We start from the raw sequence: 20,583 nt of genomic DNA, 5'->3' as shown, positions 1-20,583 counted from the left end.
AATTTCCTTACTGTTCCTTCTTTGTTTTGAGAAAAAAATGTTTATTGTCAGATGTACTGAGGTATTGTGAAAAATTTTGTTTTGCATATCATGCATACAGATCATTGCATCGTTTCAGTGTCAGGGAAAAGCAACAGATACAAAGAAAGTGCATTGCAGGTAGAGAATAAGGTGCAAAATCAAAGCGATAATGAGGTAGATTGTCAGGCAAGAGTCCATTTTATGATACTAAGGGACTGTTAAGTAGACTTATAACAGCAGGATAGAAGATGTTCTTGAGCCTGGTGGTAGGGGCTTCCAGGTATTATTATCTTCTGCCTAATTGAAAGGGGGAAAAGAGAGAGTGTCTGAGGTGAGAGCAGTCTTTGATTATGTTGGCTGATTTACTGAGGCAGCTAGAAGCATGGAGGGAAACCTATACGTTTTGTGATGTGCTGAACTGTGTGCACAACTACAGTTTTGGGCAGATCAGTTGCCATACCAATCTGTGATGCATTGAGATAGGATGTTTTCTGTGGTATATCAATAAAAATTGGTGAGGACCAATGGAGACTTGTCGAATTGAAGTACTGGGTAGAAATATGTGGTGACAGGAAATCATGCAGGCTTGAGGCACCTTAAGGCTGGAGTCAAACCTGAGCTCACGGAACTTTGAGACAGCAACATAATCTCATGCATCATCAAGGTGCTTGTAACAGCATAGATGTCATCCCGCTTTCTGAATCAGAGAACATCATTGCACCAACCCACCTCTTCTGAGTGACTGAAAAGCATGCAGATGTGGTTAAAAGGTTCAGTTGTTGTTCAGACCAAACATCAGAATGGGGAAGAAATCTGATCTCAATGACTTTGACTTCATAATGATTGTTGGTGCTAGACGAGGTGAATAGAGTATCTCAGGAACTGCTGATCTTCTGGAATTTTCATGCACAACATTCTCCAAAATTTACTGAGAATAGCGCGAGAAGCAAAAAAACATCCAGTGAGTGGCAGTTCTGTGGGCAAAAAAGCCTTGTTAATGAGAGCATTCAGTGGAGAATGGCCAACTGGTTCAAGCTGACAGGAAGGTGACAGTAACTCAAATAGCCACATGTCACAACATTGGTGTACAGAAGACCTTCTCATTGAACCTTGAAATGGCTGGGTTGCAGTAGCAGACCATACCAGGTTCTACTCTTGTACTTAATAAAGTGGAGTGTAGATCACCTTATTCAACCTGTTTAGATCATTAAGTGTTAGGGATCATGGCCTACTCTGCTCAGATTTGGCTGGTTGTTAGCCTCATTTCCTTGTTCTATCATAACATATTAGATATGACAACTTGCAGGAAAGCTTTTAATATATTACCTAGATATTGCACCGTATATTGTGAAATAAACATTCTTGGTTTTATATATTTAACAACAGCATTTGAAGTCTATATCCTGATTCAGTTTACATTGAGAGAAATGGCCATGATTTTGGTTTACAAGGAGGAAAAAGGCAACATTAAAACTTTAACATGAGGATCTGGTCCACAGCTTAGTAATTACCCTTATTTTATGATCCTCACTTGGGACTGTTCGTGTGAGTGTTCTACTTCAGAGATAGTACAATCCTGTGCTCCTTCAAAATATGTTTACAGTGAAAGCTGGCAGGTGAGGCTTGGGAAATAGAGAAGCAGTAATCCTTCAAGGTTCAAAGTATATTTTAGCTTCCAATCATTGCAAAATAAATAGAGGTACAAATGTCTGGAGCCTTTCTGTATTCCTGCAGTATTCCACTATTGTTTATGCAGGAACCATGATGAATGCATTCCAACTATTGTGGATCAGCATAACTGTTGAAGGAGCTAAGTAGAATAGTCAGAAGTGTTTGAATTGTCAAAGTAGTGCCTTTTTTTCTCTTGAAAGAGATTTTCCCTAATTCCTTCAGATGTTGACATCAATAGAAAATGCAGCTGTTAAAATCCATCCCAATTGTGTAAGAACTGAAGGGCTTGTTTGGCCACCTAGAGCAGTTAAAAGTCAGTCATGTTGCTGTGGATCAAGGACAGGTGGATTCTTATTCCACGAAGGACATTATATTCTGGATGGCTTTACTAGTTTGGCTTCATGATCAAAATGTTACTGCAAGCTTTTTTATTCCATGTTATTTCACTAACAATTTATATTCCTCAACAACTGCGAGTAAACTTTTCAAATTGAATTATTTCAGGGTTCTTTAACCCAATAATCTGGATTTAGGTGCTGTACTGCTTGAATTTCTCCAAACAATAGGACGTTACTCCAGTACACCTTTTAAGACCTTACACAGTATTCTAATAAATTTTCCACTGAACTTAATGCCTACAGGGAATGTGGAAACCAGGGCCTGGGGAGTTGCAAGGTAAACATCATCAGACTCCTGACTAGTTGAAATTTCCAAATAATTAGATCCAGGTTTTATCAAAGTTGTATGTACTACTGTACCTCCCTGTTACTATCAGGTAGGAGGTACAGAAGCCTGAAGGCACACACTCAATGATTCAGGAGCAGCTTCTTCCCCTCTGCCATCTGATTCCTAAATGGACATTGAACCCTTGGACACTACGTCACTTTTTTAGTATCTGTTTTTTGCAATATGTATACTGTATAAAGTATACTGAATAAGATTATTTATTTATTACTATTATTATTTTTGTTTTCTATATTATGTATTGCATTGAACTGCTGCTGCTCTTAACAAATTTCATGTCACATGCCTGTGATAATAAACCTGATTCTGATTTGTAATCTGCTAATTTAACAATTATTTTATCATATTCTGTAATGGCAATATTTCTAAGGTACTGTGAGCACAAGATTACCTGAGAAAAATAAAGCAAAATCTAATCTTGTGTTTGTATTGAATCAACTTTGACCAAAGTAGTACTCAGTTGGTGTTGGCTGCTTTTTTAAAGCAATTGTTCGCTTTTGCAATTTAGATGTTATTTTAGTCAATAATATACAAATACAAACAAAAAAAAATCACATTACCTGCAAAAAAAGCAGCTGGTTAAAATAAACCTACCTCTGATATTCCCTCCTACACTTTCTTCCAATCACCTTAAAATTATGCACTCTCATATTAGCCACTTCCACCCTGGGGAAAAGTCTCTAGCTATGCTTCTATCTTTGCCTCCTCTCATTTTTTGCCGCTATCAAATCACCTCTCATCCTCCTTCACTGAAAAGAGAAAAATGTATACTTTTATTTCACCCCACTATGTCTCGGCATTTCCCCACTGCTTATGTGATATTCTGCAGTTGTTAAGTAGTGATTTTCTCATTTGACTTTTTTTTCCCCTTGCAACCTGGGTTGCTCTTGACCCACTAAACCTGTGCTGCCTTTAAGAGCAATCCCACTCCCCCACATTTTTGCCTGCAACCTTTTCTCTCTCACATAGCCATCAACTGATTCCAGTGCTGCCCAACAACACTGAAGGCAATTTAAATAGCTGACGAACTTACCAGTTGGAAATGCTTTGGAATGTTGGAGGAAAGCTATGTTGTCACACAAAAGAATGCGTTGGACAATTCGGAGACTTAACTTTTTTTTTGAACAAGTTATCAGCAACTAAATTGAAAACAAAGTAAAACATACTGATCAAACATTACCACAGGATTCAGTACATTTCAGTGTGTACCAACCGTATTGTTTTCCCGTCACCTGTTTTCCCCATGATTCCTTATGATTACACTCTACTTCAGTTCAGGATTAATTCCAGGTTGTTGGAGCTCTGGAGCAGCAATACAAACTGCAGTTCCGCTAGGTTATCCAAATATTATCTCCAAATATATTTTTGCTTTTTATTCATCATTTTTGCTTTAACTTTGATTTCCACCTTCCCATTTCCAAGATGAATCACACAAAAACCTGCCACTGCAGTTTCTCTTAAAAAAAAAACAAGACAACCTTCTTAGGCTTCACCACAAATCGGGTTCTGTTGCCCTAGTTAGCAACTGCAGCACTCCTGGTGATTAGCCTGAATTTGAACTTGGTGTGCAAGTTTACTTAATTTTCAGGGATGAATGATACCTCAGACTTGCAGCCAACCCCTGTGGTCTACTATTTAGACCTCTAATGTTGCCTGTCTTTTCTTATGAAGCTTTATTTTCCTCCAGGCTTAACTATTTGGTGTTCTGGTGTCAGATATGAGAATGTCATGCCCAGCCCAATGTATCCAAGTGAATTTGGAGGACGTTTGGACACAGAGTTGGTCATACTTTTCTCATGTCTTGAAATGATTGCTATTAGTAATGCAAATATATATGCACAATCCATATTCTTTACTGTGTAGTATTTTGAAGTCATTTAGGAAGTAGCTATTTTACTTGCACACAATGGTGTAAACATCTTTTACTTCTTTTTTGTACATAGCTATGGATGCCAAGTCATTGGGTATATTTAAAGCAAAGGTTCATAGGTTCTTGATTGGGAAGGGCATCAAAGGTTACATGGAGAAGCTGGTGAATGAGGTTGAGAGGGATAATCAATAAGCTATGATGGAATGGTGGAGTAGACTCAATGGGCTGAATGACCTAAATCTACAATTATGGTGCTAAAATATGCTTAACAAATGCTCTCTGACTATTGACTCTGCTATTAAACCAGTTAATGCTAACCTAAAGCCCACACGTACACAGACAGTGAAACACACATCCAGAAAAGGCATTACAGACTATACCTGTCCGTTTATTCTTTGCTGGGCTGCAAAGAATATGGTTGAGACCCCAATATTTTCTGAGATTCTCCAGCATTACACTGAGAAAATTTCCTTCTAGATTATAATTTGTCTATCAACCAAGGCCCCAGTAATTTAATTGTGGCTTCCTGGCTTTGGATCCAGCAAAGGGGAAGTTGCAATACAAGCAAAATGGTGAGATGTTTACTAGGTCAGGTGATGTGTGTAGACAGAGAAACTGTAATGTTTCAAGTTACATACATCAAAGTTGCTGGTGAACGCAGCAGGCCAGGTAGCATCTCTAGGAAGAGGTACAGTCGACGTTTTGGGCCAAGACACTTTGCCAGTCCTAACGAAGAGTTTCGGCCCGAAACGTCGACTGTACCTCTTCCTAGAGATGCTGCCTGGCCTGCTGCATTCATCAGCAACTTTGATGTGTGTTGCTTGAATTTCCAGCATCTGCAGATTTCCTCGTGTTAATGTTTCAAAGTGATGAGCTTTCATCAGAACTAGGTTTTAAGTTAAAGAAGAGGGAGAGAGGAGTGGAGAAAGCAAAGGAAATCTGTGCATTTGATGAAACTAAGAGATACCGTGATATGCTTGATGATGATAAAGGCTGATTTGTTTGCAGATTTTCCATGTGGAGGAGGTACAATCGGAGAAATGATGACAAAAGTGAAAAAGAGGAGACTAGAAAAATCATTTCCAATATAAAATCTTACAGTTGCTGGAAATGGAAATGTGAAATTGCTAGAAATATCTGTCAAATCAGGTGGCATCTGTGGACAGAAAAACTTCATTAACATTACAGCTTGACATCCTTTAATCAGACTGGCAAGTTCTGATAATTGGAAATGCTTGTTATTTGAAATTGTTAAATTCAATGTTAAGTCCTGAGGAGTGTGATTGACAGGAAATAATTTGATTTAATTTTGCTTTCTATACAATTTTTCTGTTTACCCTGATTGTAGTTTTACTCATTTCATGTGAAATCCCATTTCAGTAAAACAAAAGCAGAAACAATTTGTGCTAATGAAAGCAACACACAAAATGCTGGAGTAACTCAGCAGGCCAGGCAGCATTTATGGAAAAGAAAAGCAGATGATGTTTCGGGCTGAAACTCTTCAGCAGGACTGGAGGAAAATAAGATGAGGAATAGATTTAAAAGGTGGGGGGAGGGGAGGGAGAAACAAAAGCAGATATGTGAAAGGGGGAGGATGAAGTAAAGAGCTTGGAAGTTGATTGATGAAAGAGATGCAGGCCTGGAGAAGGGGGAATCTAATAAGAGAGGACAGAAGGCCATGGAAGAATGAAAAAGGGGAGGAGTACCAGAGGGAGGCGATGGGCTGGAAAAGAGAAAGTGAGAGAGGGAAAAGGGGATGGGGAATGGTGAAGGGGAGGGGCATTATTGGAAATTCGAGAAATCGATGTTCATACCATCAAGTTAGGGGCTACACAGACAGAACATAAGCTGTTCCTCCAACCTGAGTGTGGCTTCATCATGTCAGTAGAGGAGGCCATGGATAGACATATTGGAATGGGAAGTGGAATTAAAATGGGTGGCCACTGGGAGATCCCACTTCTTGCGGACAGAGCATAGGTGCTTGGCGAAGCGGTCTCCCAACCTGCATCAAGTCTCACCCATATACAGGAGGCCATACCAGGGGCACCATAAAAAGTATATGATCCCAATAGACACACAGGTGAAGTGTTGCGTCACCTGGAAGGACTGAGGCCCTGAATGCTAGTGAGGGAGGTGGTGTAAGGGCAGGTGTACTACTTGTTTCACTTGCAAGGATAAGTGCCAGGGGGAGATCAGCGGGGAGGGACGAATGGACAAGGGAGTCACATAGGGAGCGATCCCTGCGGAATGCAGAAAGTGTGGGGGGATGGTAAGATGTGCATGTGGTGGGATTCCATTGGCGATGGTAGAGGTTACGGAGAATTGTGGGCTAATAGTCCTTCCAGGTGAGCTGACACCACCTGTGAGTCTGTTGGGGTCATATACTGTGTCCAGTGCTCCCGGTATGGCCTACTGTATATTGGTGAGACCCGATGCAGGTTGGGAGACCACTTGTCCCAGTGGCCAACCATTTTAATTCCACTTCCGATTCTCATTCCGCTATGTCTATCCATGGCCTCCTGTACTGTTGCGATAAAGCCACAGTCAAGTTGGAGTAACAACACCTTATATTCTATCTGGGTAGCCTCCAATCTGATGGTATGAACATCAATTTCTCAAACTTCTGGTATTGCCCCCCTCCCCCACACACCATTCCCCTCCCCATCCCCTTTTCCGTCTCACCTTATCTCTCTGCCTGCCCATTGCCTCCCTCTGGTGTTCCTTCCCCCTTTTCTTTCTTCCATGGCCTTCTGTCCTCTCCTATTATGTTACCCTTTCTCCAGCTCTGCATGTATTTCTTTCACCAATCAACTTCCCAGCTCTCTACTTTACCTTTCCCCTTCCCTGTTTCACCTATCACCTTGTGTTTCTCCCTCCCCTCCGCCACCTTTTAACCTCTATTCATCTTTTTTTCTCCAGTCCTGCTGAAGGGTTTCGACCTGAAATGTCAACTGTACTCTTTTCCATGGAAGCTGCCTGGCCTGCTGAGTTCCTCCAGCATTTTGTGTGTGTTGCTTGGATTTCCGGATTTTCTGTTGTTTGTAGTAATGAAATCTAATCCTAGTCTGCTAGAAAGGAGTTACTCAGTGTTGAATCGGACTCTTTAGATCAATTTCAGTCAAACTGTAATGCCTTCTAAACATTATCAAATATTCAATAACTCATCAGAATTGTATTTTGACTGTAGAACTTTTACTGAAGTAATATACGTATTTACTGAAAATTTGACTCTTGTTTCCTATTTTAGGCATGCCCGGAGACACTTCAGTCAAGCAGAAGGAGGACAACTGGATGAGGTGCGACAAGTGATGGGTATGCTGGCATTTCCCTCTGATACTCACATTTCGCCATATAAGGTAAACTTGTTGATATATTTATTTTTCGAAAAATTCAGATGAGAACAACTAATATATTTTAAAATTTTAGATGTGAAATGTAGATGATGCCCTTAATATACCTATAATTAAAAATGATTTCAGTCAGATTTAGTCCATGATGTTATATGCCATGAGTCCCTTGTGCTGTATTTATTGATGCAGCTCAGCTGTCAGAATACATACCAGTCAGAGGAAGAGAAAATCTAGAATCATGTTACTGTGGTAAATTGACCAATCTACTGTTGTATTTTATCATACATAGAAGATACGGAGTTCAGGGCTATACTGATATTCTTGGGCATGTCAACATCCAGATGGAAGTTATGGATGTCTTTAGAAAAATATTAATGCCAATAAGCCCCCAGAGATTGATGGATCTACCCCAGATTATTGTGAGTGACAAGGTGGAGTCTTGAGTGGGATCTTTGTATCCTTGTTAGCCACAGGCAAGGTCTCATCTCAAAACTGGGAAACAGTTAAAATTGTTTCTTTGTTTCAAAAGGACAGTAGGAAAGGCAATAGGACAGGCTAGGGTAAATAGTGAGAATTTTTTTCCCAGGGTACAAATTTCAAGTACTAGAGGATATGTATTTAAGATGAGAAGGGGAAAGTTTAAAGGAGATGTATGGGGCAGCTACTTTTTTGTATACAGACTGCTAGGTGCTGCCAGGGGAGGTGGTGAAAGTAGATATAATAACAATAATTAAAGAGCCTTAAGACAGCTGCATGAATAGGCAGAGGATAGAGAAATGCAGATAGTATGTAGCCAGATGTGCACTTTAAATTGGCATCATGGTCAGCACAGACGTCTCGGGCCAAAGGACCTTTCCCTGTGTTTTGCACTGTTCTACTTTATGTTCCAAATATTTGCCTTCATTATGAAAGAAATTCCAACATTAATGTTGTCTTTCTGGCATCTATTTATTGTTAATTTCCTTGTTGTTGGGATAGTGCATTTCAAATGAACTCCACCCTTCCACCTTTTATCCTTAATTGAGAAAATAGTAAATGAAAGTCATCCCCCTCAGATCTCTGCTGTATGTTCCCTGCTTCCAGTTGTCGATGTTTTCTGTCTATTCTATGGAGTCTGAAGTTCTTTTATGTGGAAAAGAATGGAGAAGTTGTTTAAACTTGAGTACTCTCAAGCCTCCTAAGTTTGGCATGGATTTATTTTAATACAGGAGTCAAATATGTATGTTATCATTACAGGATCTTTTGGATCCAGCCCGATGGAAAATGCTCATTCAACAATTCAGATATGATAACTACAGACTTCATCAACTTGGAAATAGTTCTGTCTTCACTATAACACTGCAAGCAGGACTTTCAGCTATAAAGACACCGTATCCTTTCAGAGTTTTAGAACCTTTTGTGTCTCTGTCAGTACTTATTTAATTGTTTTTTTAAATATTTAATTGGTGTAGGGTTTAGGTGGTTAGAAGTATGCAAATTGTAAAATCATTCCCTAACCGTGGAAGATTTTTTTTTAAATAAAAACAGATTGGGAGATTACTCACCAAATCTGTGAGGTATCTGAATCAGGTTGATTACCACTGATATATGTCATGAAATTTGTTGTTTTGTGGCAGCAGTATAGTGCAAAACATTAACATTACTATAGTGGAGAGGAAGGAGGTGTTCCTAAAATACTGAATCTAGGTTTTCAGAATCCTGTACCCCCTCCCCAATGTTAGTAATGGTCACAAGTTTGCCAGATGCTATGGGGGTACACACGGGTGTAGCGTTATTGTGCAGAAAAGGTGTTGAGCTCATTGGGGAGGAGAATAGATCATAGCTTTTCTTCAGAACTGGAATTTGGTGATTTAACTTAAGGCCAATTTAGTTGAAAAGCAGTGAGGGAGAGTGCTCAAATAACTGATTAAATGGTGCAAAGCAAATAGTAATAAGGATAAAAGGAAACAAAAGGCATGTGCAAAGTAAGTACCAGGTTTGATCATGGCTGTCCTCATCAAGAATACATGCCCAAATTTAGAGAGCTGTTCCACGGAGAAGCTCGAGTTAAACGTGGGAAAAAGGCACGATTAAGTGCCGCATTGTTTGTGGGTTTCACGAAATGCATTTAATTGCAAATTCTGACTTATCAAACATACGGGTCAGCAGGTGGACACTCAGTGACTTAATGAAGCAATGAAAGTGATGGATGATGCACGAATGGAGGTCATGATATATCAGTGTCAGGGTAAGACCCATAACAATATAATTTAAGCATAAAGGGTAACAACTTGAGTGGGCGCAGGATGCCAGGTAGTTAGCTTCTGGAAAGGCATAACCAGTAAAAGTAAACCGGTGTTTTGCATCAGTTACTGTTGGCAGAATTTTAGATGGTGACGAAGTGGCATACAGGAGGGAGATAGATGAGTGGTGTCTCAACAACAACAACCCTGCACTCAACATCAGTAAGACCAAGGAATTGATTCTGGACTTCAGGAAGGCGTAGTCGAGGGAACACACTCCAGTCCTTGTTAAGGGATTAGCAGTGGAAAAGGTGAGTAGTTTCAAGTTCCTGGGTGTCAACATGTCTGAGGATATATCTTGGGTTTAACATGTTGATGTAATTACAAATCAGGTGCGACAGCAGCTATATTTCATTAGGAGTTCAAGGAGACTTGGTATGTCAGCAAAGACTCTCGCAAATTTCTACAGATGTACCGAAGAGAAAGTTTAACTGGTTGCAAAAGCATCTGGTATGGAGGGGCCACTGCACAGGATTAGAAAAGCTGCAGAAAATTATAAATGCAGCCATCTCCATCATGGGCATTATTCTCCTCAGCATCGAGGAAACCTTCAAATGCAATACCTCCAAAAGGTGGCATCCATTATTAAGGACCCCCATCACCCAGGACCTGCCCTCTTCTTATTGCTGCCGTCAAAGACAACGTACTGGTGCCTGAAGACACACACTTCTTCCCTTCTGCCATCAGATTTCTGTATGGACAATGAACCCATGAACACTGCTTCACTATTATTATTGCTGTCTTTTTGCACTATTTATTTAAGTAATTTTAGAAATGTATGTAGTATAACTTATAGTTTTTTTTATGTATTACAATGAACTGCTGCTGCAACACAACAAATTTCATGACATATGTCGGTGATATTAAACCTGATTCTGATTCAGTCCTGAAACTGAGCAATTACCTCAGCATGTACAGAAGATGAGAAAATTCTGTTTCATTAAGATCCAGCTAAGCGTCATGATTCCTAGCATACCCTTCCACATAGTCATATAACCTCCTGAGAGAAGCAAATAAGTAATTATATCATGTACAATGGGCATTGCAGTTGACAAAATGTGCTTTTAAAATCATCAATTGACCTTGTTAGCAAGCATCTGGATCTAGTTTTGAGACTTAAAGCACTTGTGCATTCAGTAGTGGCAGAGTTTGTAGCGCATCACGTTATTTTGGGTTGAAATTTCTGGTAATTAAAGGAGATAGTATCGTGAAGGAATTATGATGTCCAGATAATAGAATTGATATTGAGTCTGACTATCTTAGCCGGGAAATAAGTTAAAACAAAATACTGTTAGTAGTCGCCATCAAGCTTTTACGAAGGGAGTTTGGTAAAATATCTTCATACCAAGTAGGTAAATGGCAGTAACTTTTAGGAAGTTTACAAGAATGATGCTGGAAATGAAAGGATTAACAGATGAGGAATATTTGATAGCTCAGGGCCTGTATTCACTGGAGTACAGGCCCAGAATGATGGGATATCTAATTGAAACCTATCATATATTGAAAGGCCTAGCTAGAGTGAGCATGGTAAGGATATTTCGGATAGTAGGAGAGTCAAGGATCAGAGTGCCTAGCCTTACAATAAAAGAATGTTCCTTTAGAACAGACATGAGGAAGAATTTTTTTCAGCCAGAGGTTGGTGAATCTGTGGAATTCATTGCCACGGATGGCTGTGGAGGCCAAATCATTGGGCATATTTAAAGTAGGGTTGCTAGGTACTTGATTAGTCAGGGTACCAAAGGTTACAAGGAGAATAGGGTTGAGAGTGATGATAAATCAGCCATGATAGAATGCCGGAGCAGATTCAATGAGCTGAATAGCCTAATTCCGTCCTATATCTTATGGTCTTAATTTTCTCATCATTTGTATTAATGCGGGTATCTTCCAGCAAGGGAAATGTAAAATTCAATATGGGTTATTTGATTTTGGTTACCTACATTTGATGCTGGAAATGGAAATGTGTTGACAGATGGAATAAAAAGATGAGAGAGTTTAGCATGAGGGAAGTTTCAATGTCCAAGTGTCAAAACTAACTACTATACATTTCTCTTTCTGTGGTATTGATTAGTTCTGATTTTAATTAGTCCTCCATTGACAGAAGTGTGTTTGTATTCACTATCTATCAGCAAATGATACGCTTAGCTTTCTTTTCAAAACATTTCTAAACATTCTGCTCAGCTCTGGTTCAGTTTTTTTGTTTGATTATGCTCCTGTAAAGTGCTTGTTGGAAATGGGGGTGGGGGGTTGTTTTGACGCCATGTTAAAGGAGCCATAAAAATGGGAGTTAAGTGTAGCTCTTCAAGATTCTTCACAGAATATGCCTGAGCTGTGTGGTCCATAGACAGTGCTATAAAGAAGATGGAACCTCTAAAAATCCAGACTGCCCTGTCTGTAGCAAATCTTTGAACAAGCTCGCACAGCCTCTTCCTATGGCGCATTGTGCTAACTCCCGACTGGTCTGCAAGATTTCCGGTGAAGTTATGAATGAGAATAATCCACCTATGATGCTGCCTAATGGATATGTATATGGATACAATGTAAGTTTTAAAGGTTTGCTTTTGTTTTATGACTATCTTTGCATTAGGCAATTCACTTTTACAAGATGGAATGCGTCCTTGGTTGCTGAGGGGCAGGAGGTGAGGTAGAAATTATAGAAGAACTAGCCATAATCCTAATCTTCCATAGATACAAGGGAGATCCTAGTAGTGGTCAATAGAATAGCATATGTCACACTTGATCAGAAATAGGTAAAATGACAAGTCATTCGAAAAGCTATCTCCATTTCTAAAACTGTACACAATATAGATGAAAACCAGACGGCTTGTAGTTTTTTTTCTATGAAAAGAATGGTATGCTAAATGTAGCATATTTCAATTTTACATAATTCCTGAATAGCACGCTAAGGATTTTTTGGCCAAATTAAAGCTTGTATAATAGGATCAATAGCACTATGTGTGAAAATTAATTAGGGGCACAAAGTTGTGGGGAATAATTTTGTTTTCCCACCCAATTGTCATAAGAATATAAGAAATAGGAGCAGGAGTAGGCCATCCAGCCCATTGAGCCTGCCCCGCCATTCAATAAGATCATGGCTGATCTATCCGTAAACTCAGCTCCATCTACCCGCCTTTTCCTCATAACCCTTAATTACCCTACTATGTAAAAATCTATCTAACTGCATCTTAAATATATTTAGAAGCCTCAACTGCTTCCCTAGGCAGAGAATTCCACAGATTCACCACTCTCTGGGAAAAACAGTTTCTCCTCATCTCTGTCCTAAATCTTCTCCCCTGAATCTTGAGGCAATGTCCCCAAATTCTAGTCTCACTTATCAATGGAAACAAGTTTCCTACTTCTATCTTATCTATCCCTTTCAAAATTTTGTATGTTTCTAAAAGATCCCCTCTTATTCTTCTGAATTCCAGAGAGTATAGTCCCAGGCAACCCAATCTCTCCTCATAGGTTAACCCCTTCATCTCTGGAATCAACCTGGTGAACCACCTCTGCACTGCCTCCAAAGCCAGTATATCCTTCCTCAAGTATGGAGACCAGAACTGCACACAGTACTCCAGGTGCGGCCTCACCAGTATCCTGTATAGTTGCAGCATGACCTCCCTGCTCTTGAATTCAATCCCTCTAGCAATGAAGGCCAACATTCCGTTTACCTTCTTAATAACCTGTTGTACTTGCAAGCCAACTTTTTGCGATTCATGCACAAGCTCTCCCAAGTCCCTCTGCACAACAGCATGCTGCAATATTTCACCATTTAAATAATAATCTGCTCTTCTATTATTCCTTCCAAAGTGGATGATCTCGCATTTACCAACATTGTATTCCATCTGCCAGACCTTGGCCCACTCACTTAACCATCTATATCCCTCTGCAGACTCTCCACATCCTCTGTACAATTTGTATTTCCACTCAGTTTAGTGTCATCAGCAAATTTTGCTACGCTACATTCAGTCCCATCTTCCAAATCGTCAATGTAAATGGTAAACAGCTGCGGGCCCAGCACCAACCCCTGTGGCACCCCATTCACCACAGACTGCCAACTGGAGAAACACCCATTTATACCAACTCTCTGCCTTCTATTAGTTAACTAATCCACTATCCATGCCAATACACTTCCTCCGACTCCATGCGTCCTTATCTTATAAATTTATAAGTCTCTTGTGCGGCACCTTATCGAACGCTGTCTGGAAATCCAAGTATACAACATCCACTTGTTCCCCTCTATCCATTGCACTCATTATGTCCTCAAAGAACTCCAGTAAAATTGTCAAACAGGACCTGCCTTTTCTGAATCTATGCTGTACCTGTCTAATGGAACCACTCCTTTCTAAATATTTCGCTATTTCTTCCTTAATGACAGCTTCAAGCATTTTCCCGACTACAGATGTTAAGCTAACTGGTCTATAATTGCCCGTCTTTTGCTTACATCCTTTTTTAAAAAGTGGTGTGACATTTGCTGTCTCCAATCCGCCGGATCCTGCCCAGTGTCTTGAGAATTTTGGTAAATGATTACCAATGCGTCTACTATAACCTCCGCCAATTCCCTCAGCACCCAGGGATGCATCCCATCAGGACCAGGGGACTTACCTACCTTCAGGCCCTCTAGTTTGCTCATCACTATCTCTTTAGTGACAGTGATTTTATCGAGGTCCTCTCCTCCCATTTCGTCCATAACATCATTCTTTGGCGTATTAGACGTGTCCTCCACCATGAAGACTGACACAAAATAGTCGTCCAATGCCTCAGCCATTTCCTTATCACCCAATATCAATTTCCCTTCCTTATCTTCCAAGGGACCTACATTGACTAGCCACTCTCTTTCACTTTATATATTGATTAAAAACTTTTGCTATCTGTTTTTATATTTTGTGCTAATTTACTTTCATACTCTATCTTCCCTCTCCTTATTTTTTGTTTAATTGTTCTTTGTTGCTTTTTAAAGTTTTCCCAATCCTCCAGTCTCCCACTACTCTTTGTGACTTTGTACACGAGCTTTTAATTTGATACTATCTTTTATTTCCTTAGTTATCCAAGGCTGGCTCTCCCCACAATTACTGTCCTTACTTTTGACTGGAATATACTTTTGTTGAGCACTGTGAAAAATCTCTTTGAAAGTATTCCACTGTTCCTCAGCTGTCCTACAAAATAGCCTGTGCACCCAATCCACATTAGCCAACTCCTCCCTCATCCTGTTGTAGTCTCCCTTGTTCAAGCATAATACGCTAGTTTTAGATTATTTCATCCTCCCATCTGTATGCGAAATTCAATCATACTATGATCACGCTTTCCAAGAGGATTCCCGACTACAAGATTGTGAATCTTATCTGTCTCATTGCACAGGACTAGATCTAAGATAGCATTTTCCCCTGTAGGTTCACTAACATGCTGCTCAAGAAAGCCATCACGGATGCATTCTATGAAGTCCTCCTCAAGACTTCCTTGACCAACCTGATTCACCCAATCTACGTGGAAGTTAAAATCCCCATGACAACTGCCATTCCGTTCTTATAAGCCTCAGTTATTTCTTGGTTAATCGCCTCTGCCACTGCAATATTTTTATTAGGTGGCATATAGGCAACTCCCACCAGTGATTTTTTTTTTGCCCTTTACTATTCTTAATCTCTACCCAGATAGACTCAGCATTCTGCTCCGTAGATCTTATATTGTCTCTCAAAATCGCCCTGATTTCATTCTTAATCAAGAACGCTACCCCATCTCCTTTGCCTTCCTGCCTATCTTTCCGTATTACCTGATATGCTTGGATATTTAATTCCCAGTCATTTCAGCCTTGCAACTAGGTTTCTGTTATGGCCACTAAATCAAATTACTTGGTACTTACCTGTGCCACAAGTTCATTAACCTTGTTTCTGATACTACAGGCATTTAGATAAAGTGTCCTTATACTCATTGTCCTTTTAGAATCTACTGACCAATGCGATTTTTGCTTTTTACTTTTATGTACTCTACTCTTACTTTTTTCTTCACTAACTGTAGCTTTGGTCTCTGCATCACTTCCCTCTTCTTTTCTGTGTGGGTTCCCATCCCCCTGCCATATTAGTTTAAAACCAGCCCAACAGCACTTGCAAACAAACTCCCTAAGACATTGGTCCCGACCCTGCCCAGATGTAGACTGTCCAGATGGTACTGGTCCCACCTGCCCCAGAAGTGGTTCCAATGCCCCAAGAATCTGAAACCCTCCCTCCTGCACCACTGCTCAAGTCACATATTCATTCTCGCTATCCTGCTATTCCAACTCTGGCTAGCACGTGGCACTGGTAATAATCCTGAGATTATTACCTTTGAGGTCCTACTCTTTAATTTATCTCTTAGCTCCCTAAATTCAGCTTGTAGGACGACATCCTGCTTTCTTCCTATATCGTTAGTACCTCCATGCACCATGACAGCTGGCTGCTCACCCTCCCCTTTCAGAATGCCCTGCAGCCTCTCTGAGACACCTCTGACCCTTGCACCTGGGAGACAACACACCATACGGGAGTCCCGTTTGTAGCCACAGAAGCTCCTCTCTATTCCCCTTACCATAGAATCCCGTACCACAACAGCAGAGCCACCCACGGTGCCATGATCCTGGCTACTGCTACCTTCCCCTAATGAGCCATCTCCCCCAACAGACTCCAAGGTGGTATATCTGCTTTGGAGGGAGATGACCACTATCTTCTTGCTATTACTCTTCCTGTTGGTCACCCATTCCCTATCTTTCCTTAGATCCTTAAACTAGGAAATTATATAAAATTATAGCACAGAAACAAGCCCTTTGGCCCACCTGGTCCATGCTGAACCATTAATCTACCTAGTTCCATCAACCTTCACCTGGAGGAAGAAGTTTAGACAGGAGTTTCATTATTTGCATTAAAAAATCATTGATAAGTTTAAAGACTTCCTATTGAATATCAAGAGGCATATTTTCAAATGATTAGCAAGAATCGAGGAATGATACAAGAAAAATCATTTTCATATATCAAATAGTTGTATTCTCGATTACATTACCTCTGACCTTAATTGTATGTGCTCTTGTGGGAAGCTTCTATCTACCACATCTATACAACCTGCAACTTTTATGTTCGCTCCCTACCCATTCCCTCTGTGATAATACCTATCATGATTCACAGCATCCAAACAGAGATTGCAATCCTTCAATTGATATCTCTTGCCAGTAAGAAGTTGAAGTGTCCCTCATGTTATATTTGAAGCACGCCTTAATATTGTGTGTTCACTTTGAGTAAAGTTATCTTTTACAGTAATTATCCTATCCATAGGTACTTTTCAATCAGGAGTTACACTCTGACTTGACTATTCTACTTGCCTGTTTTTGTATTCCTGACACAAGTTTTGGGTAGTAAATTGATACCCACTTAGTTAGCATTCTTATATGAATTTAATTTGAAAACTTAATTCCATTTTACTTTTGTTCTTGAAAATTTCAAAGCATGTCATCTGCTGGTAATTTAGAGTGTTCATGGTGTCTATTATACTTTGACAGTTGACACTCCAATCAGTATGTTTTATTTTTACTCAGTGCTGATTTCCTTCTTTCATTTGGTGAATACCAAAAATAGTCTTGACACCTATATAATAATAACTCTACTTAACACCTTCCCCGGGAAATAAAATAGATGTATAATACTGGAAGCATTGGGCACAATCCCTTCAGCCCAACTGGTCTATGCCAACCAAGACACCCATTTAAACTAATCCCATTTGCCCAAGTAAAAGGAAGTACATTGTTTACCAATAGAATTTTTTAATAGAAAAAATAAACCGAGTTTGCAAAGGTATTCACTTTCTTGAAAGCATTGGAAATTCTGAAATAAAAACAGAAGATATTGTCAACACTAATCAGGTTTGGCAGCATCTGTGGAAAGAGAACTAGTTAGTATTTTTGGTTGAAAACTCTTCATCCGAACACTTGAAGTACAGAATCTTGTAGTGCTTCAAGCTTGCTCCTTCTGCTCACAGGAGAAAAATGTACTGCTGATACCTTGGTTAATTGTCTATTGCTTGTTTTTTTTCCATTTCTGATGCTGGTGTTATTGGCACATTGGGATTTTAATGCCTATTCTTAATTATCAATGAACTGAAGGGTTTGCCAGACCACTTTTTACCGTAGATCTGGAGTCAAATGAGGCCAGAATGGAAAGGTTGCTACATTGCTTTTTCCCTAAGCATATTGGTGATGAGTTCTTATCACAATTTAGTAATTTCATGGTCACCAGTATTTGCATAAGCTTTTTATTCCAGTAATGTAGGTAATTATTATCCCAATTAAATTTGCTGTTTTTTTTATTGTTTCAGTCACTACTTTCTATTCGTCAAGATGACAAAATTATCTGTCCAAGAACCAAAGAAGTCTACAACTTCTCTCAAGCTGAAAAAGTTTACATCATGTAGAAGTATGAAAAAGCACAAGGCCAGAATTTGAACCACGGGCTACTATTTGGCTTGGCCTGACTGCTGGGTATAGCTTGATTACCTGTGGCAATGCACCTTTTTTGGTGGATGTCTGTCTCTTGTGATCAGAAGTCCAAATGGAACAAAAAATACACAGTGTTGTATGATGACAGGAGCATTGTGAAAGCAAGAAGAGTTTGTACTAAAAAGGTGAAATAAAACAGTTGAGGCTTTGACAAGAGTTTTGTAGTGGTTTACATTATCTGACGAATTTTGACAGTTTTCAAATGTATTTCATTCGTAAATTGAAATTTAGTAACTCTCATTAGTGTTGTGCTTGGGGGATACAATATTGAACTTGTTTGGCTGCCTTATTTCAGGCCTTCAGAACTTGCATAACTTGCACAACTGCAGTTAGTGTTTTCAGGCCATAGTGTTTTAGAGTAGTATATTTCAGTTTAACCAGATCAGCTGTAAAACAAAAACTTAACGTATTTTGAGTAATTGTGATTTCGTTCCAAGATGCACAATTGGAAATTCCAGAAAGCTTATGTTTTAGCTCTATTTATGCATGCAGACACTGCTAGGTTGTAGAATTATAAGGTTGGAATCAATTGCAAATTAAAAAGAATCAAATAAAACCTGGTTTAGTTTGTTTTATTTGATCTGAGTAACTTTTATTTCACTTTTACAAGTACTTGAAACTTTTCTTTGAAAGGGACCTGTGCACTTTTCCACAACTACTTTCCTTCCTGAAATTGTGATTTGAGTTTGAATTTTTTGTCATATCCTGTTCATATTCATACATGGGTACTCAGCCTGCTGACACTCTCTGTCCCATAGAACTCTGTAATGCTTTCATCCTGAAACTTTGAGTTGCGATATTAAGCCAAAACTTTTGTTCTTTCTTCCATTTCCTGCCCATTTTAAGAATACAAATTGTGTGAATTTGGCCAACCACATGGTTTATTCACCCATAGAGGAATCCAGGCAACTCTTGAGAGATTTCAGTTTCCTTGCAATGTACTTTATCTTCAGCCAAGAGAAGACTGAAGCCAGCAGTTGGGTCTCATTTTTGGATAAATGCAAGACCTGTCACAGATGAAGGATATCACGGCTATTTCAGCAGCAGGGAAGTCTAGGACAGTGGGATGTAAAACACTAGAAATGTTGGAAATCTGAAAAGGAAGCTGGCAATCCTCAACAGATTGAGCAGCAAATCTGGAAAGAGAATAGTGGTCAATATTGCAGGTCAATCTCCAAGAGGAGTGGCCAGTTCTGCTGTGCATTTTTGCCCTGCTAATGTGATGAATTGGGACAGAGGCTGAGGCCTACTCCAGCTGCTCTGGGAACGGATCCAGGGACTCATTCTGGTTTGGAATGCTGTGGCTTGCTTTTATTAAGTGCATGATTTGTGTTTTTTTTTTCCCCCCCTCTCTTTCTCTGCACAGTAGTTTTTGGTCTTTTTTAAGTTGGGTTATTCGGGTTTCTTGCTTTGTGACTGCCTGTAAGCAGAAAAATTTCAAGGTGTAGAGTTTATACATTCTTTGATAATAAATGTGCTTTGAATCTCTGAAAATGGGATGCAAACTGCTTTTTGTTTGAGGAAGACATGGAACAACCCTTGATGAAGTATCGAGCTTTGTATCCCATTGCTTTTTCAAATACTTTGTCTTTTGGTGCTGCTTCCTGTTCGTGTATAGGACCTGAAAGTTTAATCACATTCTTTTTTTTAAAATCATGCTCTTGCTCTCACTTGGTCTATATGATGTTTTCTTTTTATCTTGACTCCATCTCAGTGGATAACTTGGTGATCAATATCTGTTCCAGGTCTACTGATTCCCACAGCTGTTTTAGCTGCGCTTCCTTTAACTTGGCTTCATAATACAACAGTACAGCACAGGGCCAAAACCTTCAGCCCACCACATCTACACTGACCAAGATGTCAATCTTAATCCTATTAGCCTACTGATGGTCCATATTCTGCTATCCCCTCCCTGCCTGAGTGACACATGAACAGGCAGGAAACAGTCTTCTTGCAAGAACTCCTTTCCATCTCATTTCTATTGTGATGCAAAAAGCTTCTACAATAAGTATTCTATGGTGTCTGTTTGTTGTTAATAGTTTCTCCACCTCCATATTTGTCATGTTATATAACCAATTCTGTTCCATTTCCTTCACTTCGCTCAGCTCTTCTTTCCAGAACAAGCATTTCTTCCACCAACAG

At 39.6% G+C, this 20,583-nt stretch overlaps 1 protein-coding gene across 1 annotated transcript in view; it reads left to right on the top strand.

The window, feature by feature from the left end:
• Nucleotides 1-19,807, top strand: part of maea (macrophage erythroblast attacher, E3 ubiquitin ligase) — a 97,864-nt gene extending 78,057 nt beyond the window's left edge. Inside the window, exons 6-9 of the mRNA XM_063047031.1 lie at nucleotides 7,554-7,662; nucleotides 8,893-9,026; nucleotides 12,280-12,475; nucleotides 18,261-19,807. Of these exons, the coding sequence (XP_062903101.1) occupies nucleotides 7,554-7,662; nucleotides 8,893-9,026; nucleotides 12,280-12,475; nucleotides 18,261-18,356 (535 nt within the window). The 3' untranslated portion in view covers nucleotides 18,357-19,807. The remainder of the gene's footprint in view (nucleotides 1-7,553; nucleotides 7,663-8,892; nucleotides 9,027-12,279; nucleotides 12,476-18,260) is intronic.
• Nucleotides 19,808-20,583: the final 776 nt, after the last annotated feature.

This window comes from Mobula hypostoma, chromosome 4, assembly GCF_963921235.1.
Source record: "Mobula hypostoma chromosome 4, sMobHyp1.1, whole genome shotgun sequence".
NCBI classification, from domain to species: Eukaryota; Metazoa; Chordata; class Chondrichthyes; order Myliobatiformes; family Myliobatidae; genus Mobula; species Mobula hypostoma.
This window is presented reverse-complemented; position numbering and strand designations above follow the sequence as displayed.